The following is a 26,145-nucleotide window of genomic DNA, read 5'->3' as shown; positions in this document are numbered from 1 at the left end:
TTGATGGATAACGTTTTCCTCATAGTGGACATTCTCCCCCTAAGGTTTAGACTAGAGAACAGGTGCTTGAAGGAAAAATACAGCTGCTTAATCAGAAGCATATGGTCATAGAATGGCTTTTGGAAGAGAATGTTGTGTAGAGTTCTTGGTTTTTACATAATAAAATCATTAGGAAATCTGCACTGTTTATGCTAAAGATACTGACTAGTATACAAGTACAGAACATTTTTTTGGTTGATGGCACTGAATAAAAACAGTTTATTTGCACACAAATATATTAGCATCAATTTTTAAACATCTAGCAAATGCAGTATTTTCATTTTTATTATTCTGTATGAATAAATGCTTCCAAAATAGTTATTTTAAAGCGGTAGTAAAAGTTCAACAAAGAAAGAAAAAAAAAAAAATGCTCCTGCATACTAGCACATTATGGATACTTACCTTGATTACGGCTGCATTAACAGAGAATATCTCCTAAACAGTACATGCATAGGAGATATTCCTTGTACCCAAACATTTCATATATCTATCGGATAGGACTGTCATACCATGTACTTGTAATCTATGTCCTTAGTCTGCTTTTCTTCAACAACGTGCTGGCTTTCTTGTGCATCAGCTTTAAAAGAGGCTTCCTTCTGGAACAACAGCCATGCAGACCAATTTGATGCAGTGTGCAGCGTATGGTCTGAACATTGACAAGCTGACCTCCCACCCCTTCAACCGTTGCAGGGGTTTAGACATTAATGGCTGTGTGTTGAGTTATTTTGCAGGGACAGCAAATTTACATGTCATACAAGCTGTACACTCACTACTTTACATTGTAGCAAAGTGTAATTTCTCCAGTGTTGTCACATGAAAAGCTAAAATAAAATATTTACAAAAATGTGAGGGTATACTCACTTCTGTGAGATATTGTGTGCGTGTATATATATATATATATATATACACACACACACACACACACATACATACATATACACACACACACATGGGTTGGACAAAAATATGAAAAAAAATGATTTGCAGGTGTGAAAGTGACATTTTTTGCGTTGAGTTAGTGATTAAACATTCTTTTACTTCCACTGTGTGATGAGATCTTGTCAACAGGTGGGAAGCCTCACTTTTGTCATTTACTGCGTGAGCTGCTGGTAGTTCGGAGTCATGTCAGAGCTTACTGAGCTTCAAAGAGGGCAAATTGCTGGTGCCTCTGTGACTGAAGTTGCCAATTCATTTGCGGTGTCACGAGGTACAGTATCAAAAGTTATTATAGCATATACAGTTTCTAGGAAAATGTCATCTGATAAGCATAAGCACGGTTGACATGATCAACTGACCGAAAGATATAAAAGTAGTACAGGTGCAAGCAACAAATAACAATCGCAGTGATACCATATATGTGTATGTTAAGAGCTGGAAAATTTATTTTGAGTTGTTCTTTGGTGGTAGGTTATGGTAGTAACAAGAAACACACAGCTAAATTAAAAAATATGATTTTTTTTGTACTATTTTGGGCCAGTTTTCCTTTGATTAAAAAAAAAAAAAAAAAATCAGGAGATATCCATTACCATTTACCACAAAATGAAAGCCCAATTTGTACCAAAAAAAAAAAAAAAAAAAAAAGGTATAACCCACCTGGATGCACAAAGTAGTTGTGTTAGTAAAACCATACATAATCACATGTCAAAGTTGTAAAATTTTACTTTCGTTTTACCCTAAGGAGCGAAGGGGTTAAGCACATTTGTAAAGCACACAACTATGTTCTATAAATTTGCCTTTATAAATGTACAAAAATTACTTCCAGACTGGTTATTTCGTGTTTGTTTCTCTTAAAGTATGCTGCTTGTAATACCCAATAGTTTCAATTTTTTTTTTTTAAAGGGCCATTTTGTATACTAGATTTACCCAGATAAAAGTGTATATCCAGCCTTCCCCAACTAATTTTTACACCAGCAAAACCCTAAAATTTAGAACACAGATTATAATGCATGGCTTATCTTGTTTTAAAGAGAATTTTATTCTGTTGACATAATATAAGAGCTAATAAAAAGACGAGCACTTTAACTGCAAAATCCTATGACATTGGTTTTATTTGTTTTAATTTTCTGTAAATATACAAAGGCATTCTATTCCAGTATCAATGATAAAATACAACATAAGAATTAAAAAAAATATAATAAATTATGTGGCAAACTCGCATCTTCCTAACATACACAATTACATGGCATATAGGTACAAATATAACCAAATTTTCACATTAAGATATCTGCAGTAATGTAATTAAAGCAATTCTATTCTAATTTGCATATGGGAAAAAAAGCACTCCATGCAAAGAGAAGGTTTAAAGGTTACCTTTCCTGCCACCCGCACAGCCAAACTTAGCAGTTTTGAAGCTCTGACACTTCTGGGAATGTCAAAAGCCTGTGTTCCTTGCAGAGCGACATGGTTTCATCCATCAGCCTCCACATCACTACAGGACACAGTAGTAACATGGGAACCAGCAGAAGGAACCACAGAGTGCAGAGGCCTAGGCATCTAACACACCCAAAATTGTGCAAGATGCTTAAGAGACAACATGTAAGCTTTGCTCTTTTTGCAAGGAGTGCTTCTTTATAATTTTTTAAAATATAAACACTAAATTGGCCTGTAGTGGAGGAAAAAAAAAAAAAAAATATAGGAGAGCCTTCGTAAAGTCCAACAAGCGAAACCAAGCATGCAGAAGTTCCCACAATCTTGTTTTTGCTTTACTGTTTAACCCATCAGCATCTTGGTACAGGATGGCTTCTTGCTGCTATGTAATCAGAAATCTGTTATATCTTCCTACAATCCTCAGTCCAATACACTGAACCCTTCTAACAGAAAGAGGCACACTATAAGATAAGCCTGCTGGAGCTCAGACTTCAATATTTGCATATAAATAACTGGAGTTTTTGGGGAGCACATAATATACATGCAGGCACCTCCTTGCCGTGATTTACTTGTTATATGAGTGCCACTACTTTTTCATTATTGCAGGTTTCCTTTAAAGAATAGACACAGTGTATGCTAAAATTGTGAAATAATTAGAAAATAATGCTTTATTGTTCTTCTATCAAATTGTTTCCAGAGTCAGAACACAATGTGAGATGTTGGTTAGAAGCGATTACGCTCAACCATGCTTCGTTATTTGCTATGCAGTCTTTTTTACTAGCACATCACTCATTTTAATTGACTCTTTTATAACAAAACAGCATGGGCTTAATTAACTGCCTGATTTCTTTAACAACTTGAATAGTTCTAAAGAACAGGAAAAAAACATTTAAATATCAGAACTACAAAACTGCAGTAATTTTGTGGCTTTTCATTGATCATAGCTAAATAATGGAGCAAACAAAAGTGTTCTATCTGCTACACTGCATATGGTCCAGTGATGATGTGCTTTGTTGATGGCAAATGCAGCTTGCTTTTGACATCCGTTTGAGCCACTTATGAGATCATTCAGAACATTAAAGGTGCATTTGACCTCCTTCAAGCTGGTTTTTTTCTTTCCCATAGACCTGAATGTGGAGAGAAGCTGTTCTGACATGAACAAAAGCCTTTTGACAGTCCCTTAGGGTTCTTGTGGCTGGTTATCTCTAGCACATGCTATTTCTACCATGTCAGCCTATCTCAACCTTTTCAACACATAGGAACCCTCGAAATAACTTTGCAGTCCCACGGAACCTCAGCTAAAAATGACTAACTACAACTTGTGATACATTAGTGTGATGGTCAGTGCGAAGAATGCTCCTTACTCTTGTGGTCTTTGGAAAGAATTGCCCCCTTACAGATAGCTAACAAAAGACTGTTGGTGTCAGTGGGAACTTATCTGAGAGGCGGAAATTACTCATTGCTCAAGGAAATCCAAGCAACCTTTGGAGGAACCCCAGTTGAGAAAGTCTGATTTAGGTATATTCAAAGCATGAACATGTTGTATGTTAATGTGTATTGAATTAAGGAAGCCCATTCATTTTGAAATAGCGATGCAGGCTACTGTACTTGTGTGCTGAGGTGAAATTCTAACTGAATGGCACCTAAGTTCATATAGTAAGTTAAAGCTACCTGGTTATGTTAAAAAAAAAAAAAAAAAAGAAAACTCCCTGCAGTAAGAGAGCTCACTTCTCTATTGACCCATGTGTCCTACGTTCTCTCCATTCCAGTGCTGCAGCCAACATCACTGTCTTCAGCCCTGGAAAATTCTAAGAGTCACATGCCTGTGTCCACCACTGCAAGCCTGGGTTCAGTCCTCTAAACCCCTACATCAATTCTGAGTGCTGTAGTGCCCTAGAGGTTGGACCTTTCAGTTTTTATTGTAAGCTCCAACGAGCAGGGCCCTCTGATTCCTCCTGTACTCATTTGTATTATAATTGTACTGTCTGTCCTTATGTTTTAAAGCACTGCGTAAACTGTTGGCGCCATATAAATCCTGTGTAATAATAATAATAATATCCTCTCTTTTTTGCCTTATATCAGATACAAGGTGACTGTTTTTAACACCAATTCCTAAACCTCAAATTATGTCTAAATATATTTTATATAACATTTTCTCAGACTGCCCCCAAGGCACTGGTTTTGATGGCAGCAGTGATCATCCTATATCTACATTTACCATTAACAAATATTCTGAAGCAGATGGTGACTGTGGGTTCCAAAACATACTAACAGTGATAAACAAGGAAGATCAGAAGCTGATGGAAACCAGAACTGGGAACGGATTTACACCCAGGTCGCACTGGGTGTGACTTGGCATGCGATTTGCATGCCATGCGACTTGCAAATCATATGCCAGGTCACATCCTATTGTCTGCAATTACAGCGGTCACTGTAAGTTGCACGATTTCAAAGTTGGGCTTGTTGTGACTGGGGTGTTATACTGGTCTGGATGGTTTCTTTTAACCATTCAGTTCCTTCAGAGGCAAATAAAGAGGTCTGGCAGCTATTCATGAAGTCTGATGCACAAGACGTATTTTTACATTAGTATTCATAGAACTGACAACTGTTCAGGTTGTTGATCAACAACTGTTGATTAAACCTATGAATTAATTGAGTATTCATGGGAAAATGTATCCAATTTATGTGGGAAAACATGTCAAACATTTTGAGACTCATCAGCCTTTAGATCAAGAGCACTTAAAATAAAAAAAAAAAAAACTAGTCAAGACAAAATGAACAGTGAGCATGTCAATTTATCTCCATCTGTATTAAATATGAGTGGCAGAACACCCTAGGCTGACCTACATAAAAAACAACTCTAGTACCTAGCTGCTATATTGTTTACCCCTGCTGAACTTGAGTATGTTTATTTTTTGCTCAAGCCACACAGTTTACAATGGCTAGTGCAGTCCACAAAACAAGCAAAGTGTGTAGTATGCAAGCTTCTGGAATTGTAGCATACAGAAATCAATTACCAAACGGAATTTTAGAAAACAAAACACAGGCAGAGGTAAGCAACCATTATAGATTATGATTCTCTGTTTTGCCTAAAGTCCAAGATAGAGCTGACTAGTTCAGCATTTTTTTTTGTTTGCGTCACACATTGCATTGGCATGTTGATATAGCTTAACTTTTGAAATCATACTAGGCTACTTTTAAAATATGCACTGGCTGCATATTAAAGTTATATTTGGCAACCCTGCCCCATTAAAAGCTTGATTTTTTGGGTGATATAAGCATTCATGTCTATGCAACAAAATATGAAGTAATAAAATTGTTTAGGGTTGTAAGGAAACCCATAGCATTTGGTGCCTATGGACAGTTTTCGGGTGGAAACCTCTTGGGGTTAGAAAAACAAGAACAAAAAAAAGATAAAGTAAGTGCTATATTCACCTTGCTAAAGCAATAGTTGTCAAAGTTGTATGGCCTGCGGCCCATTTAAAAGCCAAACATAGATATTATAGTACACCACTGCATCTGTCCACTTTCTGTTCTGTAGAAAACGTCACTAATGTATTATGAAACATAAGTAATACTGAATTCAATTTTATAAAAAGTACTAATAGTGTTACAAGATTTTTATACTCTTTACTGCTACTGTTTCCTTACCTATTCCTCTAATGTCACTTTGAGAGGCATTGTGTAAAGCTGGCCATACAATAGGATTATATTTGATAACCCTCTTTTGGCTTTACCAAGACTGTAGTTACTTGGCCTTCCTAAACAAACCAGCCTAACGATAACCAATCAGGCAGGCCCCTTGTACTACATAGTTATTTGTAATGTAGAGGGTGGTTTAAAATCCAATTGTGATGTGCCTATCCAGCTTTAGGGACAATCACAGCTATGCACACATAGTAATGCACGTCTTCACTGCATTCCTAAGACAAAATTATGCATGGTTAAAATGGGCATTTTTTTGTTCATGCATTTTGCAAAGTGAGTGAGAAATATTTAGAAAAGAGATTTCACATCTTTAAAAAGGTACTACACAAAAAAAAAAAAAAAAAAAAAAACCACAATACAAAAATAATACACCTATTTTGCTACGCAACAGTGCATAGATGAACAATCCATATAGGAATGAAAGGGATTTGTACTTTAAATGAAATACGTCAAATATGTTTTACTGCAGGAAATTTAACAACTGTGAACAGGCCCTTACAGAATGTACACTGCTCAAAAAAAATTAAAGGAACACTTTTTAATCAGAGTATAGCATCAAGTCAATTAAACTCCTAGGATATTGATCTGATCAGGTAGGTAGCAGAGGGGGTTGGTAATCAGTTTCAGCTTCTTTGATGCGAATGAAATTAACAGGTGCACTAGATGGGTAACAATGAGACGACCCCCAAAACAGGAATGGTTTTGCAGGTGGAGGCCACTGACATTTTTCCCCTACTCATCTTTTCTGACTGTTTTTCACTAGTTTTGCATTTGGCTAGGGTCAGGGTCACTACTGGTAGCACGGAGGCAATACCTGGACCCTACAGAGATTGCACAGTCAGTCCAACTCCTCCAGGATGGCACATCAATACGTGCCATTGCCAGGTTTGCTGGGTCTCCCAGCACAGTCTCAACAGCATGGAGGAGATTCCAGGAGACATGCAGTTACTCTAGGAGAGCTGGACATGGCCACAGAAAGTCCTTAACCCATCAGCAGGACCGGTATCTGCTCCTTTGTGCAAGGAGGAACAGAATGAGCACTGCCAGAGCCCTACATGATAACCTTCAGCAGGCCACTGGTGTGAATGTCTCTGACCAAACAATCAGAAATAGACTTCATGAGGGTGGCCTGAGGGCCCGACGTCCTCTAGTGGGCCCTGTGCTCTCTGCCCAGCATCACAGAGCTCGATTGGCATTTGCCAATGAACACCAGAATTGGCAGGTCTGCCACTGGCACCCTGTGCTTTTCACAGATGACAGCAAGTTCACCCTGAGCACATGTGACAGACGTGAAAGGGTTTGGAGAAGCCATGGAGAACGTTCTGCTGCCTGTAAGTGTGACAGTTTTGGTGGTGGGTCAATGATGGCCTGGGGAGGCATATCCATGGAGGGATGCACAGACCTCTACAGGCTAGATAATGGCACCCTGACTGACATTAGGTATTGGGATGAAATCCTTGGACCCATTGTCAGACCCTACGCTGGTGCAGTGGGTCCTAGGTTCCTCCCAGTGCACGATAATTATTGGCCTCATGTGGCGAGAGTATGCAGGCAGTTCCTGACGGATGAAGGAATTGATACCATTGAATTTCCCCCACGCTCGCCTGACCTAAATCCAATACAACACCTCTGGGATATCATGTTTCGGTCCATCGGAGGCCGCCAAGTTGCACCTCAGACTGTCCAGGAGCTCAGTGATGCCTTTGTCCAGATCTGGGAGGAAATATGCCAGGACACCATCCGTCATCTTATTAGAAGCATGCCCAGATGTTGTCAGGCATGAATACAAGTACGTGGGGGCCATACAAACTACTGAGTACCATTTTGAGTTTCTGCAATGAAATGCCTGCTGCATTATTTTTTCACTTTGATTTTCGGGGTGTCTTTGAATTCAGTCCTCTGTAGGTTGTTAATTTTCATTTCCATCAAACGATGGGGCATCCTTACAATCCCAACACATTACCCAGTCCATATCAGTATAGATATCCAGCATATTTTTCCCCATTGAGATCTGATGTGTTCTCTAAGTGTTTCTTTAATTATTTTGAGCAGTGTATTAGCAAACAGATTTCATTTGAAAATATAAAGAGATAATATAGATCTTCATTTGGCTTTTAATTGGAATATATTTATATTTTGGAATCTTCTGGGCATGATTTATGAAAACTGATGCAGATATAAAGTTGTTGCCCCTAGCAAATAATCAGGATTCAACTTTCATTCTTTGGTAATCTAACAGAGTATAAATAAATAGAACAATCAACAGGTCTACTTTTGTTCTGGTATTCAGAGATCAGTTCATGTGTGTTTTTAGACAGTTCAGCTTGTAACCAATAAATAAGTAAAACTTTTGTTGGTAAAAACAGATTCCATTAAACTCTGTCCAGTATTACTGGGCAAACCTTTAGCAGTTATAAAAATATAGAAACAGGGCAGCAAGTGCATTTGGTTGAACCATGGCTTGGCTCTATGAATTTGTAGTGCATTTTATGCTAATAATTTCTCCCTTCTACATAAATATAATATTGTGATTACTGCTGTCATTTTCTTGTCCAGTTTATAAGAACAGTAAATATGCCATAAAAACCAGGAACCCTTAGGTACCATATGCATGTTTTCTTTTGCAGTTAAGGATATAATACTTGCCCTCATCAACAGCAACATACTGAATGAATGAACAGTTTACAAACCAGAGAGCAGTAACAGAACCAATTTTATCCCGGTTCAAACCTACTCAGCTACAATATGCTAAAGAGAAGGTTGTCATGCATGACAGATAACAATTACTGGCAGTCACAGGCATTGTCACACGGAAAGTTTAACCCCTTTCCCAATGGCCATTTGCTTTATAACAGTGCTTTGTGGATTTTTTCCCTTCCAACTACAAGTCACGTTTCATTCTAGCTAAGTTTTCTAATTAAATGCGGGACTCTTTCCACTATAACATCTTGTTATCGCGGTCTGATATGTCCAGCAACTAATGCAACTACTCACAAAACTACAAAGAAGAGCTGCATCAATCCTACTATGGAAGCAACATACAGTTCAATGAAAGCAGCAAACATCCAAAGGTCCAAGGTTTTTACCACTTGAAGACCAAGACTTTGACACTTTTTGTTTACATGTAAAAATAAGCAAGTATTTTTTTGATAGAAAATTACATTAAATATTTATACATTATATATTTATATAAAGGTATACATTATATATATTTTTTAAAAGTAAATGCCGTAGAGAAAAAAAAATGGTGGGTGTCATGTCATACGGTATTTGCGCAACTTTTTTTAAACCGCAATTTTTTTTTAAAAACAAAAAAAACCAAACTTTTTTTTAATGCATAAACACACAATAGCCAATTGCTTGGTAAAACATAAAAGATGGTGTTACGCTGTGTACATAGATACCAAACATGTCATGCTTTAAAATTGTGCACACCTGCAACGGTGACAAACTGCGTTAAATAATATTTACACAGGATGTCTGGTCCAAAAAATTATTGCTCTCAATCTGATGTTCATGGTGATTCACCACATGAGCTTTGCGATTGCCGATATGTGCATTTCCCTTTGCATATGAGCACTGTCCCTTTGATTTTTTTTTTACCACTTTTATTGAAATCACAGGGGATATCCCCTGTGATGGCTAAAGGCAGTGATTGGTACTCTGTACGTAGAGATTTGGGCTCCATTAGAGTCCAGATCTCTTCTCTGTTCTTCAAAACTCCGGATCATACAAAAATCAGTATGATTCTATGCTTTTTTTCAAAACACTAAGGGTTTGTTTACATCCAACAAAACCGGAAGCGATGAAATGCTCATCACTCCCGGTTTCTCAGACCATAGAGATGATCAGAGCCGTCTTCCCCCGATGCTTGTAAAAGCAATCCAGCAGCTAATTAGTTGCTAAGATGGGTTTTACAAGAAAACCAACAGTCGGCTCATACAAAAAAAAAAATACTGGGATGATGCCTGCAGGGTGCACGGATTCTTGGGAATTCTGGGGTGTTTTAGTGTTGTTCTGCTCCCCCTATCACTCAGGTCAGCATCAGCACACTCCTCTGAAGTTCCCATGCATCAGCTCTAACCCTCCCTCAACCTTGGCACTTTTTCTTCTATTTGAATCTCTACAAGGGAACACCACTTTCCCTTGCTGCATTCACTAGCTTAACCTGTCCTGCTGAATCTGTTCCAATTAGTAAATTGGAGTTATATACTGTATGTCTTCTAGTGTTCTGCTTCAGAGGCTCTCTTATCTGCTGATACACATTAACGTCATAATTTTCACTTCCTTTTTTTTATCCTTAATATGCCACTGATACATATTTCTCCTGATATTTCCTTTTAGTGCCAATCTATTTTGTATCTGCTTACAATGAAGTGGGACTGTGTTTGGCCCCTGAAAAAACGTTGGTTTTTCTAAATGAATCAGTTCTATCATTAAAAACCTTGGACTCTTGGTGCGCTCATTGGATTGTATGTATGTGATATCTCAACTCTGTTTGAATGGAAGTCCCAGTTTTGTGGAGTGCTGCCGAATTGGAGACAGCCTACCCACGAAGTCAGTGACCATCAGAAAATCTGAATCCAGCACCCTATTATTCTTATTTCTACAGTTGTCAAGAGACAACTTGGCTAGAAGCATGCTAAGTGAACAGATGGGTTAAAGGTTAGTTCACCTTTACTGAGTTTTGCCAAACCCCCCCCCCCCCCCCAGGCATTACAGCATCTTCAATACATTAATATGCTATACTCAGTTTTGTATAATAATGCCTCATTTTCCAGCTGCTCATTTCATCACCCACCCTATCAGTGATGCAGATAGCAGGACATACCAAGCATTGGATGCGCAGCCCCAGAAACTCCCAAACGAGCACTCAACTTTGTTCCCTACCACACATTTGGAGTGCAGGCTGCACATGCATGGGTATAGAAAAAAAGCTCTGGAGCCACGCATTCCAATGTTGGGTATGTCCTGTCATCAGCAAAATGGAGAGGGGAGGGTAATGAAATATATAGCTAAAAACTACAAGTTTTTTTTTACAAAATGAAGCACTGCATATTAATGTATTGGTGTAATGCTTGGGTTTGTGTTTGGCAAAAGTCAGTAAATTTGAACTAAGGCTGCTTTCACACTGAGGAGTTTTTCAAGCATTTTTGTGTTTAAAAAAGCACCTGAAAAGCTCAAGAAAACTTCTTCCCTGTGTATGTGAATGCATATCTATGCATGTTTTCACACTGAGATGTTGTGCTTGTGGTGAGTTGTAAAAACTCCTGCTTGCAGCATCTTTGGGGTGTATTTAGGGAGTAAAAAACAAAAACACCACAAAAATGCCTCTTCCCATTGAAATCAATGAAAAATGCTTTAAAAACGCCCCTGAGAAGCGTTTTTGTTGCAGTTTTAAAGTCACATGTCCTTTAAAAAACACTCAGAAAGCGCATCAGTGTGAAAGTAGCCTAACCTTTTAAGAAACATAAGGTAGACACCATGAGTAACAAAGAATGGCTGAAATCTTTATCATTGCTGTATTTTAAGACTTATAAAGATGTCTGCAGTGGTTGGCAGACTTGTTAATGCTTTCTGCATGCAGGTACACACTATTGTTAAGATTATACAGCAATGTGAAAAAGAAAGCCAAATTACTTTTTTCACATTTGAACAGGCAATCATTAGATCTCCATTCAAACACTGCATATATACACAGGCAGTATGATTGAACAAATCACACATAAAATTGACATGGTGTATGCATTCTCATAATCTGAATTATAAAAATGTCAGCTACATCATCCCTACATTTACCACCAGTCTAAATCCATGAAATTGGTCAAATGCTCCAGATTAGGTGCCAATGATTACAACCTCCAAAGGGTTTTCTCACACAAGCGTGTCAGTTCCATCACAAAATAGGATAAAAAAAAAGAAAAGAAAAAGAAACATCGGTTTGTACATCCATTTTCAGTTCAGCTTACATTAGTTTTTCATTATTTGTCTATTTTCCAAAATGGTTGATGAAAATAGTCATAGGTAGACAAATGTATAAACAAAAAAAAAAATTTTTCTTTCCTAAACAATAAGACATTAAGCAGCATCCGTTTATGTCTGCAACAATGACAATTTACTTTTTGTAACAAAGAGACCCAAGATATCTGAGCTTTAAAGCAGAAGTTTAATCTACTTAAATTTTGTACATTCCCAGTATTCCTTTCCCTTCTAATCAACAAGCTAATTTTTAAATGCCTTTCTTTGCTACAAAAAGTAATTTCTATGGAAGGGGAAATAATAACGGCTGAGGCCAAGGTGTACTTACTTTTTCACAGTACACCTTTTATATTGATATTTTTGCTGAGTAAACTGCTGTACTGGCAACTTTTCCTGTGTTTTTTTTGTTCAAGAATATTACCTTTGTATGTAGACACTGTCTGAATAAAGATCTAATGTTTGCCTGTTTAAATATGTACAAAAAACGGTTTTTATGGTGTGTACTTTTTCACATGGCTGTAAGATGCTGAAAACAGACAAATACCAGAAGATGGAAGTGAGCTCACTTTGCTCTGTGACAGTCCCTACCTACTGTCCCCATCTACAATCAACAGGTTGGACTTGGTGTTGCCACCATAGATGAGACTGTTTTGGGTAAACCTATCAACCTATTTCATATAGTATCAAAGCAAAGTGGATCCATGGCAATAGAAGAGGTGAAAACTGTATAGTATGTTATGAGGCGCATTCTTCACAAATTCACCTATTAGGCCTATTTGGATACAATTAGACAATGAAACCTTGTTATACAAAAACACCTACCAATAGCAAATGACCTGAGAATCTGAGGAAATATGTTAAATACGGTTACCAGTGCCGTGAAGCCCTGACTGACACTACTAACTGTAGATTATTTCTTCTGAAAAAGCCGTTTTTCTGTCACACACAGTAGTATGTATTTTAAAAGATGCTGCTTGCATTTGTATCTGGGGCAGTAGAAAACTTTGGCAGATAAGGGAGCTTTGGCCTCTGTCAATGTCTCTTCATGGCTAGACAAAGATGTTGCAATGCAAATATTGAAAGCAAAAGAGCTAGAAAGAAAAACCTAAAAGAATAACTGGAAATGTCTAAACACTGGCAAGCTAGAAGGATATCTAAAATGAGACACGAACTGGCTTCTAAAACATTCTTATGTGTGTCTCAGATATCCTGATTATTCATGTTAATGTGTAGTTCCATTACACACTGAACAGTAAAGGCAACTTTGGTCAAGTGAACGTCTTCTTCATTTCATGGATGACTGAGCATGGCACAATTTCCAGTGTTACCTAGCTTCTTGTGTCTTTCGAAATGTACATAGCTAAAACTATGGCCACCAAAATAGACAATAAAAAAACTATTATATGCTGATACCAGACACATTGCCTAATCTGCTCATCCAGTCTTCGGTTTGCTTCAAGTATTTGATTTAACTGAAAGGAAGGAAAAAAACAAAAGTTGTGAGAAGGGCAATTAGTAATAGTAGAGCATTAAAGGCGAAAAACACTAGAATATTAAACATGTCTACATTTGTAATATTTATATGGAGGATTAGGTAATTTTTAGACCCATGCATAAGCAGTCTTTAAACTCCAAGACTAAGGTCCATGGCACATTTGTGATTCTGTTGCTGACAACTCCCCTGTGATAGATTAATGAAAAGTGCAGAGAAAATACTCACCTGCTTCCAAAGTGTTTTCTCTCTGGCAAGATGAGAAATCACTGCCCTGTAAAATGATCCTGTTGCTGACTAGTTGTCAACAGTGTCAGAAGTGTGACATAATTCTAAGGGCCTGTGACGGCTGATTTTGGGTTTGTGTTGATGGCATCAGTTTGAGATGCTTCTGATAGGTACCTTTACCCTGTAGTTGCTGTCCTTTTGACATTCTTCAAGTGGATTTTAAATTCCCATAGAATTCTACGGAAATGCAAAACTCCAGTGACGTGAACAAATGCCAATCAACACAGGCCCTAGCAGATCTTCACCTGAATATCAAACTCCTGAGATACAGGATACAGGTGTATGAGTGATGTAGTGATATCTGTATGTGTGTCTTATAAAACCAATTCTATCATCTCCAGAAAGATTTGAATGCATTGGTCAGGCAGATTTGTCCAACTGTGAAAAGCTGAATCCAACGCAGACTGAACCATTAACATCTGATAACAAATCATGTTACCTATATTGGGTAAAGCCTACTTTGAAGTTTTTTTTTTTTTTTTAATGAAAATCCCTTGTGTTGGGGCTGGATGTCTTGCGCCCCAGGGCATTTGCCCAGCTCACCTAAAACACATTTCCTCCTGGCAGCAGCATTGTGGCAGAAAAAAAAAAAAAAAAAAAAAAAAGATTGATGCATGTAAATGTGTCAAGACGCGTTCAGGTGCGTCAAGCACTTGGGCATTATTGCATTTAATTGAGCAGAATAATAATTTATTCTGGTCGTTGAAATGAATTAGCAATTAGTGCTAAATGTTGCCCAGCATTAATACGTGTTTACATGGGTCAAGCATTTTTTCTGCCAAAAGGCTTTGGCTTCTGGATGCGTTGAATTTTTGTTTGCTTCTAAATAGCCCTTTCCTCTAAGAGTCCATGTGCGCATGGATGGGTATTTAGAGGCAAAAAAAAAAAAAATACAGATGCCCCTAAAATGCAGCCTTTTTAACGCTCAATGTGCATAAGTCCTTAGTTGATATCTGAAATCCTCTTCACCACTCCCCCCCCCCCCCCCCCCCCCACCGCCTTCACAATTACCTCAGCTGTCACTGCTTCGGAGTACTGGCTATACCCACCCTCTCTGCCACCCTCCTTCATTCACAAACTCTGTACTACAGATCCAATGAATGAGAAGTGCTGTATGAATAGAAAAGGCAGACCTTTCATTCATTTATTCCATGTCCTCCATTCAAAGATGGCTTTTCATATGACCTGTGATAGGTCCAGTGCATGTATTAACCCCTGCAGCACTGACAGATTACGAGGGGTTAGGTGTCCAGAGAATTTGGGATTTTAACTGGGATAGCAGGCACCATGACAAAGGACACATCTCATTCAATGTACCGTATTTTCCGGCGTATAAAACGACTTTTTAACCCATGAAAATCTTCTGAAAAGTCGGGGGTCGTCTTATACGCCAGTATACGGCAAGCCGGTGTCAGGGCAGCACTTTTTCGGGGGGTGGCGCGGTGCCGCCCCCCCCCCCTTCCAACGGAAGGGACACTAAGTATAGGGGCGGGCAGGGGGCTGCTGTTTCTTACCTGGCTTCGGTCCCGGTCCCACGACGATCCAGTCCAGGAAGCGCGGCTGCTCCTTCATTCAGTTCGGCTGCTCGATTTTCGCGCGGCCGCTCGGCTCCGCCTCCTCACCGGTTATTGGATGCCAGAACTGTAGCTCAGGAAAGGCACACAGGCGGCCAGTCACTGGGGAGGAGGCGGTGCCGAGCGGCCCAGCAAAAATCAAGTGAGGGAGCGGCCGGTAAGTGTGCAGCAGCACCATACTGGAACACTATTGGCACTATTCCTCCCCCCTCCACTGACACCAACGATGGGGCACTATTCCTCCTCCCCACTGACACCATCGATGGAACACTATTCAACCCCCCACTGACACCAATGATGGGGTACTATTTCTCCCCCACTGAAACCAACGATGTGGCACTATTCCCCCCCCCCCCACTGACACCAACGATGGAACACTATTCCTTCCCCCACTGACACCAACGATGGGGCACTATTCCTCCTCCCCACTGACACCATCGATGGAACACTATTCAACCCCCCACTGACACCAATGATGGGGTACTATTTCTCCCCCACTGAAACCAACGATGTGGCACTATTCCCCCCCCCCCCCACTGACACCAACGATGGAACACTATTCCTTCCCCCACTGACACCAACGATGGGGCACTATTCCTCCCACTGACACCAAAGATGGGGCACTATTCCTCCCACTGACACCAAAGATGGGGCACTATTCCTCCCACTGACACCAAAGATGGGGCACTATTCCTCCCACTGACACCAAAGATGGGGCACTATTCCTCCCACTGACACCAAAGATGGGGCACTATTCCTCCCACTCAGGGGCGGACTGACCATTTGGAAACTCGGGCACTGCCCGAGGGCCCGGGGTCAGTAGGGGGCCCCACGAGATGCCCCTGGTACCTTTTTCATATGCTTTTTTTGACTTTGGGCAAGGACACAGGGGCCCCATGATCACCTATTGCCCGGGGGCCCCATGAGTTGTCAGTCCGCCCCTGCCCCCACTGATACCAATGATGGGACACTATTCCTGCCACTGATACCAATGATGGGGCACGATTCTTCCCACTGACACCAATGATGGGGCACTATTCCTCCTACTGACACTAATGATGGGACACTATTCCTCACACACTGACACTAATGATGGGGCACCATCATTGGTGTCAGTGGGAGGAATAGTGTCCCATCATTGGTATCAGTGGGAGGAATAGTGCCCCATCATTGGTGTCAGAGCGAGGAATCGTGCCCCATCATTGGAATACCATACTGAAATACCATATTGAAATCAAATCTGATGATTTTTATTTGGTGTGCGTTGGAAGAGGGGTAGTCTTATATGGCGAGTATAGCCCAAACCCTATATTTTAACAGGAAAAGTAGGGGGTCGTCTTATACGCTGGAAAATACGGTAAGTAATTTCCCTTTTTCTGACTTAAAAAAAAATATTACATCTACATTTAGGCTTTAAACAGCTGCTAATAGTCACAAACAAGTAGGCAGGTTCACACACCCCTACAAAAATTACAAACGTTTGCCATAGATGTAACTACATTGTGGGGAACACACCTACAAGTATTCATTAGGCAAAAAAATGAGGCAACAAAAGAACAGTAGGTAGTGTCAGTTATATGTGGACTCATATCAATACTATCTTTATTTGAAACATCTCTCATTGGGAAATCTCCTGAAACCTTCACATAATCACCTAGGAATGTTAATACTTTGTTATTATTTACATAAACCAGTTTATGAAAATTGTGACCGATTTTAGTTTAGGCACTAGAGTATCAGCCCGTAATACCCCTTCATTACCAGGCAGTTTTTCATTTTCAAGGCTGTGATAGTTTTATGGACAATTACTCTGACACGCAACACTGTACCCAAATAATTTCATATAATGTTTTGAGACAGATAGAGCTTTCTTTTGGTGGTATTTATTAAACACAATTTCATTTTTACTATAAAAAAGAACTTTTAGTTTCTGTTAAAATTAAAGTGCCAGAATAGTAGGAGCCCCCCCCCACCCTACCCCCCATGACCTTTTGTAATCACTCCAATGTGATTTCATTTTTTGCCACATTTTAATTTTTTTTTCATGAAGAAACATTTTGTTATTTAGGGGGTTGAACATAGAGCTTAAAGCGGAGCGCCCCCTCCAAAAAAAAAATTAAAAGACAGCAGCTACAAATACTGTAGCTGCTGACTTTTAATAAAAGGACACTTACCTGTCCAGGGATCCAGCGATGTCCTTACCAGAGCCGATTTTTCAATCGGCTTCGGGTGCCAGCATCTTCAGTAAGGGAGACTGGAAGTAAAGCCTTGTGACTTCACAGTCGGTTTCCTAGTAGCATGCTGCACTTGTGAATGGTCCCACAGTCTTCTGGGACCTGTGAAATGTTTCAGAAGGCTGCAGGGGAAGGAGCTGAACTTCCAGCTCAGACTGTAGCGGTGCATCTGACTAGACACATTAAATATACTGGTCATACGTAGAGGAAAGAGGGAATGGAGGGGTTAAAATACTGCTCACAGTGGCAGGATGACGATGAAGGGGTTAATGTTCCCATGGGCAGGATAAGGGGAGGTGAAAGGCTTAATACACAAGTCACAAGGAGACAATATAGAGATAGTATGTATGCACAGGAGAGGGGGTGGGCATGAAAGGGTTAAAGAAAACTGATCCCTGTGTCACCAAAACTGAATAAATTAATCTGCAACAGCTGATCAATTGATTTTTTTTTCCCATTCACATGTACTCTCTCCTTCCCCTGTTGTAAGAGGAAGGGGAGGGATCAACACCAAGCAGTATTATGTACTCCGTACACAGGTTCTATCATGATCCCGGTGATTTTGCTGAGAAAATACAGAAAAGAGCAAGCCAGTTTTATTTTATTCTTTTTTAACCGAACGTACACTGTACAACATACAGGGTTTCCAGCACAAACATTAACACACTAAACATCATTAGTTATTTAAAATAATACATGATGCACAGCAATCAATTGATACTGCTATTACCTTAAACTGAAGATCATCACTTCCTAAAAAATTCCTGTTTAACAAGTTCTCCTTTAATACTAATGTAGATGGCTTGCTGGCTTCCACAACATGGCATCTTAATCTACATGAATTAAAACAGAGCTTCATTAATAAATCTTACAGCCCTAGACAAATAACAAATATTTGCTTATGTATTACTTCTTCCTGTTGATGGCAAGTACACCAGACATGCTGTCTACACATAAAGCTGAATAATCTAAGCTATAACTGAATGTCATACTCTGAGCTTCATTTATAAAAGTTATGAGAGAAAAGTTTGAGTTTTTTATGTTGAAGTCAAGATTTCAGCCATCATTTTTACCTGTGTGGGTGTGGGCAATAGACAGTTCTGGTCTTATACTTTGGCCCTTTGTACACACATATATACACATACACACAGTGAATGAAATAAGTATTTGATCCCCTGCTGGTTTTGAATGTTTGCCCACTCACAAAGAAATGATCAGTCTAAAAATCGAATGGTAGGTGTATTGTAACACTGAGAGACAGAATAGCAACAAAAAATTCAAAATAAATGCATGTCTAAAATTATGCACTGATTTGCATGTTCATGAGGGAAATAAGTATTTGATCCCCTTCACAAAACATGACTTAGTACTTGGTGGCAAATCCCTTGTTGGCAATCACAGAGGTTAGATATTTCCTGTAGTTGGCTACCAGGTTTCCACACATCTCAGGAGGGATTTTAGCCCACTCCTCTTAGCAGATCCTCTCCAAGTCATTAACTTTCAGCTCCCTTCACAGATTTTCAATTGGATTAAGGTCTGGAGAGACAGTCTAAGGCCACTCCAGGACCTTAATGTGCTTCTTCTTGAGCGACTCCTTTGTTGTCTTAGCCGTGTGTTTTGGGTCATTGTCATGCTGGAACACCCATCCATGACCCATTTTCAATGCCCTGGCTGAGAGAAGAAGGTTCTCACCCAAGATTTGACGGTACATTGCCCCGTCCATTGTCCCTTTGATGCGGTACAGTTGTCCTGTCCCCTTAGCAGAAAAACACCCCCAAAGCAGAATGTTTCCACCATGTTTGACAGTTGGGATGTTGTTCTTGGGGTATAGGCAACATTCCAACTCCTCCAAACACAGTGAGTTGAGTTGATGCCAAAGAGCTCGATTTTGGTCTCATCTGACCACAACACTTTCAACCAGTGCTCCTCTGCATCATTCAGATGTTCAGTGGCAAACTTCAGACGGGAGCAGAGAGACCTTACGGGCACTGCAGAATTTCAGTTCTTGTCAGCGTAGTTTACCAATTGTTTTCTTGGTGAATGTGGTCCCAGCTGCCTGGAGATCATTGACAAGATCCTCACGTGTAGTTCTGGGATTATTATTATAATAGAGTATTTATATAGCGCCAAAGGGTTTGCTCAACGCTGTACATTAGAATGGGGGACAAGACATGAGACAATACAGTAGCAAAACAATACACGATACACGAGGGTTAGAGGGCCCTCACTGTTCTCATGATCATTGATACCCAACAAGGTGAGATCTTGCATGGCGCACCAGACCTAGGGAGAGTGTTTCTTCCATTTGCGAATGATTGCACCAACTGTTGTCACCTTCTCACCAAGCTGCTTGGCAATAGTTTTGTAGCGCAGTCCAGCCTTGTGTAGGTCTACAATCTTGTCCCTGACATCCTTGGACAGCTCTTTGGTCTTTGCCATGGTGGAGAGTTTGGAGTCTGATTGTTCGATTGCTCCCGTGGACAGGTGTCTTTTATACAAGTAACAAAATGAGATTAGCAGCACTCCCTTTAAGAGGCTGCTTCTAATCTCAACTTGTTACCTGTGTGAAAGACACCTGGTAGCCAGAAATCCTGCTGAATGATACGGGATCAAATACTTTTTCCCCTCATGAACATGCAAATCAGTGCATAATTTGTTAAGACATGCATTTCTTTTGAAATTTTTGTTGCTATTCTGTCTCTCAGTGTTACAATACACCTACCAATCGATTTTTAGGACTAGGCACATGGGAAGTGTTTATTACTCTTATTTTTCAGTTATTTTAGAATTTCACTTTAACCACCTCAATACTGGGTACTTTTACCCCCTTCCTGCCCAGGCCAATTTTCAGCTTTCAGCACTGTCACACTTTGAATGACATTGCACAGTCATGCATTACTGTAGCTATATGAAATTTTTATAATTTTTTTCACACAAATATAGATTTCTTTTGGTGGTATTCAATCACCACTGGGTTTTTATTTTTTTGCACTATAACCGAAAAAGTCCAAAAAATATTGAATAAAAAATGCATTTTGCATATTTCTCTTATAAAACTTTGCAAATAATCTTTCTTCAAAAATTTATTCTACTACATTTCTTTAGTAAAAATAACCCAAATCAGTGTTTGTTTAGTTGGTAGTCCACATACTATGGCATATATCTGAAAATCGATTAGTCCTGATGTACCAATGGCCTATCACATTTCTTGAGGCCCAAAAACGCCAGGACAATACAAATACCCCCCAAAATTACCCCTTTTTGGAAAGTAGACAGTCTGAGGTATTTAGTAAGAAGCATGGCAAAATTTTTTATGTTTTCATTTTTTGTAGAAAATAAAGAAATTTACAATTTTTAATTTTGTTATTTTACAGGTATAAAAAGGGATGTTAGCGTGGCGGTACTACATGCATCAAGTGTGTCCTAGTACTGACAGGCGGCACACGTTGCAGGCCAGTCCAGAGACTATTAAGCAAGATGGTAGACAGCAGTGTTAATGCGTGCATGGAACAGCGTGTGGTGATGATGTTTTTTGTGAACGAAGACTTAAAACCCACGGATATCTACAGAAAACTTCAAGCACAGTACGGTGATGAGATGCTAAGACGCAGTAAGAGATTTGAATGGTGTAAACGTTCCAAAGATGGCTGTACATGTCAGTGATGATCCCGCCCATGGTGGTTGCCAGCCCACAGCAGGGATATTCAATTTGTATTGCTCGATGCCCGGGATATGTAGTTCCTGGTGCCGGGCAGGTAGTTTTTTTTTTTTTTTTTAAACCTTTAAATCACAGGTGCCAAACTGGCGGCCCTCCAGCTGTTGCCAAACTACAAGTCCCATGAAGCAATGCCATATTGACAGTTACAAGCATGACTCCCAGAGGCAGAGGCATGATGGGACTTGTAGTTTCGCAACAGCTGGAGGGCCGCCAGTTTGACACGCTTGTAAAACAAAAAAGAAAAAAAAAAAAAAAAAGTTACGCTCATGTACATAATACCTTAAAAAAAATGTTGAGGCCCCCACCCACACATATACACACGTACAAATGTAAAAGCACATGCCGGGACACCTACGCATGAAAACGTTGATTGCGAAACATGTTACATATTGCTGCTCACACCAGAATAAGGAGCAATAATTCTAGCACCAGACCTCCTCTAACAGTAAACTGGTGATGTGTAAGGTGCTTTAAAAGCTTCGCCTATATAAAATATAGGATACTAAAGTTTGTCACCATTTCATTTCAGATGTGTAATCTCATCTTTTACATTTTACCAAAAAAAATGGGTAATTTATTGCAGTTTTGTGCCCTACAATTACATTTTTTTACTGAAATGTTGTGTTTCCTTTATGGTAATATCGTGTGACAAATTGGAACTACCACTATTTTATTCTCTAGGATATCTGTTTTCAGGAAATATATGTTTGGGGGTTTTATGTAATCTTCAGGCCTAAAATGATTTTTTAAATGTTTGCAAAAACAATGCAAAAAATGCCCAGGCAGCAAAAACACTTCCCTTTCCTGACGAGCACCCAATCATTGGTGTAAAACATGTGGGTCTACTATAATTTTTTTCTGAAAAATTAGTTGTTTCTAATCATAACTAATTTCATACATAGGATAGAAATTAATGTATTCCAATGGCTTAAAAACTACAATCAGTGGTAGATGTACAAGACACTATTCAGAACCAAAGTTTAGTAAAAAAAAAAACGGTTTACAAGCTCGTACTTGATGATGGTAGCAGTTAATACAGAGGAGACTCGGGGTACTCTATAGAAGGTTTGGGGCCTGTATGCTGGGTGTAATGTTTCACAAGGTCCCTGCAGTTATCTATACTTTCTGAAGTTTTTACCAATTATTATTTTTTTTTTTGTAAATGGTTGATAGATCTGTACTTGAAAACAATAACTAAATTTAAACATTTATGTCTAGGTACAATTAAATCATTGCTGATGGTGTACACTCCATGTCCATTGCACCTTTTCAAATCCTCACGCAATCTTTACTGAATGCTCCTAGTAGCCCTGTTGTCATTAGACCCTCCATGAACAGCGTCATAAACAAATCAGACAGGCTTTGAACTAGTGAGGCAATATTAATTAACCTGACAACACAATCTAAAACCTAATAGTGCTGCTACTCCATCTTGCCACTCTATTCATTATCTCAAAATGGAACCAATTCAGGAGTTAGAACTTAAATAATTAGCATTCGTCGGCAAACTTGGTGGCTCATTAAATTTCAGAAGTCTGTGCACTTTTTGAACCTTGTGCATTCATACACTCAAAATGCCAAAGTAATTACTGCACAACAATACACTCTTCTGTTGCTGTTGCCTGGCACCTTTTTAACCCACACAACACTTGGCAAGTCTTCCAATGATAAATGACTATTTCATGCAATTACCAAGATTTACTTAATTTTCTTGTCTGTGCAGCAGTGGTATCTGTTTGTAAGCTCATGGAGGACCTATAACCTCATTTTATGTTAACACGCAACGTGTTAATGTTTTTGAAAAACACCTTTTAAGTATAGCTTGTAATTATATATGTACATAGGGGAACCACATACTGCATAAACAGGCTTTGCTTTCTGCGGTTCTTATCTCAATGATACGGAATGCAGAATACAACTAACACTCTGTTGTAGCAATCGTACATACAGAGATGGACGTGGTCATCCATCTTGCTCAAGACCCTCCATCTTGTATCTCTCTCCCCTTCCAACCTCCCTCCTCAGGAATGTGGTCTGTGTGTATGCCGAGTTCAAAAGCCATCAGGCCCCAGCTGGAGAGCTTCATGGTTATAAATCCCAAATTAGCTGGTGCCCAGGTGTCTGTTAGCTTCTCAATCTAAGATAATTGTAAAACCATAAACCAGTCCTTCACTGGGCTTCAAAGACATTCCAGCTAGCCATAAAACAGACCTCACATTTAAAACCCACTTTTCCATATAAATTTGTATCTTAAGGTAGGAAATAATTACATAAACATAAAGCATATATTCGGATAGCTCAGTTTAATGTGAGTCGTCTGATATCTTACACCCTTAGTGGAAGTCTACAGGAGAGCAGAAAGCCATATAGTTCTAGCTGGAATATTCAAATATGGCATGTTTGATATCTAGTCGTTCAGCAGATGATTCTGCATATTAATCTACCCGTGGATAGAATGTTACATGTACCTAGGGAAGGTTATTGCCCTGGTATAACTTGAGGGATTTTGGTTCTAGCTGGAGTCCCCCACCTACAACACCCCTCCCCAAATGAGGCGATTGGTTCTCTGCTGTAAGGAGACACCCTGCTGAGTTCCTAGAAAAAGGCTGTTATGCTTGGAGCAGTGAGTTGAGTTGAAGAAATCTCCCTTTTAACATCGGAACCAACTTGGGAGAACGGCACCCTTTTGCTCTGAAACTTGATCTGCTTAACCCAGGACTTTTGGCAAGTACTCTACCTCTCTAAAACTTCTGTTATCTCTTTGCTGTGTTATTACGCTCTGTATTTATACGTATGTTATATATATATATATATATATATATATATATATATATAGTTGATTACATACTGTAGATGTATAAAAGGTAGTTCTAAAAGAAAACATATAGCTGCTTACATTTCTATTTCTTTCTGACTCATTTACTGGGCTGTGTTTAGACAGACCAGTACCTTGGAATTTTGCAGAGGAGCTTGTGATAAGCCACTCGCACTTCACACAATTTATTGAATGCAGATTCTCAAATCCTTTAAGTTTGCCTCAAAATGCCTGTGCCACAATTCCGCTGTGTGACGAGACATCTAGCTAACAAGTGGGAATCCTCACTTTCGTCATTTACGGCGTGTACTGCTAGTAATACGAAGTCATGTCAGAGCTTACTGAGCTTAGAAGAATGCAAATTGTTGGTACCTGCTTTGCTGGTGCCTCTGACTGAAATTGCCAATTTATTTGCCGTGTCGAGGTACAGTATCAAAAGGATATGACAACATATACAGTTTCCAGAAAAATGTAATTTCATAAGCACCGAAAGAGACAAAAAGGACATTGTGCAGGGTTGTGATGCGGAATAAGAAAATAACTGCTGCAAAAGTGACTGCAGAGCTCAATCTCACTCTTCACGGGACTAATATATAGGCCTAACCAATCAAATCCACCATCATGTGCAAATGCTCAAGGCTGGCAACACTAAGCCCTGCAAAATGGAGACAGGAGGAGTGCGTTTATTCTTCCTATACTAGGACCTTTGGGTTTATTATTATGAAAAAACATATCTAACATAACTATCTGCAGCAATTAGAAATGACACATTTTACATCACAGTCAGTGAGATTTCATGACATTTGTTCATTACAAATCAGGATTAACAGTTTGCAAAATCTGTTCAGTAGTTTCAGTTAAGGGCTAAGAAAATCTGTGATACAGCAGTGTTAATAGGGGACTAAGCCATTTTGATAAAAAAAAAGCTGATTAATATATTGCTCTACGCCAACTGATAGGCTGCATGCTGATTCCCTGGACAAACTGGCTGAAATCTTCTACACAATTATTACCTGTGTTCCATGATCTTATTTCTGGGTAATTCCTTCCAGAATTGTGCCAATTCCTGTGTTCCTGTACCAGATGAATGCTCCATTTCTGCAGCCATCACTAAAAAGCGATCTTGCAGTGATGCTATGGAGGCTTTGAAAGGACACACAAAAAAAAAAAAAAATACAAGGAACAAAACCATTAATAAGCAGAAAGTGTGGAGATTACAAGCAGAATACATTTTCTTTTGCATATTTATGGCACTTCATTATGGATGTAGAGCACAGTTGTTCTAAGTGAAAGGATTCTCTTTGTATATGCAGTGCAATCCATCAGAAGCCCAGTCTGTCATGACAAGGTCTTGAGCTTTCCTTACGTTATCAAACTTAGAAGATGAAAAGAACATAACTAAAACTTTCTGCAACATATAGCATTTTCAGTATCTTAAAATGGCTGGATTTTCCAATTTTCTATAAAAAAAAGGAGCCTTGTCTGTGTTAACACTGACATGATGCCATTGTAAAATGTAATCCAATGTTCTACATGCAGTGAAGGAAATAAGTATTTGATCCCCTGCTGATTTTGAATGTTTGCCCACTCACAAAGAAATGATCGGTCAAAAAACCAAATGGTAGGTGTATTGTAACACTAAGACAGAATAGCAACACAAAATTCAAAAGAAATGCATGTCTAACAAATTGTACACTGATTTGCATGTTCATGAGGGAAAAGTATTTGATCCCCTTCACAAAACATGACTTAGTACTTGGTGGCAAATCCCTTGTTGGCAATCACAGAGGTCAGACGTTTACTGTAGTTGGCCACCAGGTTTACACACATCTCAGGAGGGATTGTGGCCCACTCCTTTTGGCAGATCCTCTCCAAGTCATTAAGGTTTGGTGGCTGACGTTTGGCAACTAGAACTTTCAGCTCCCTCCACA

General features: G+C 39.3%; 1 protein-coding gene across 1 annotated transcript in view; it reads right to left on the bottom strand.

Annotated features, from left to right (window-relative positions):
- Positions 1–2,069: 2,069 nt before the first annotated feature.
- Positions 2,070–26,145, bottom strand: part of MOSPD2 (motile sperm domain containing 2) — a 150,384-nt gene continuing 126,308 nt past the window's right edge. Inside the window, exons 13-15 of the mRNA XM_089682976.1 lie at positions 25,228–25,357; positions 18,412–18,514; positions 2,070–13,565 (exon numbers count right to left, since the gene is read on the bottom strand). Of these exons, the coding sequence (XP_089539102.1) occupies positions 13,422–13,565; positions 18,412–18,514; positions 25,228–25,357 (377 nt within the window). The 3' untranslated portion in view covers positions 2,070–13,421. The remainder of the gene's footprint in view (positions 13,566–18,411; positions 18,515–25,227; positions 25,358–26,145) is intronic.

Source organism: Staurois parvus, unplaced genomic scaffold (assembly GCF_062004578.1).
Source record: "Staurois parvus isolate SC_StPar_1 unplaced genomic scaffold, SC_StPar_1.0 ptg000299l, whole genome shotgun sequence".
NCBI classification, from domain to species: Eukaryota; Metazoa; Chordata; class Amphibia; order Anura; family Ranidae; genus Staurois; species Staurois parvus.
This window is presented reverse-complemented; position numbering and strand designations above follow the sequence as displayed.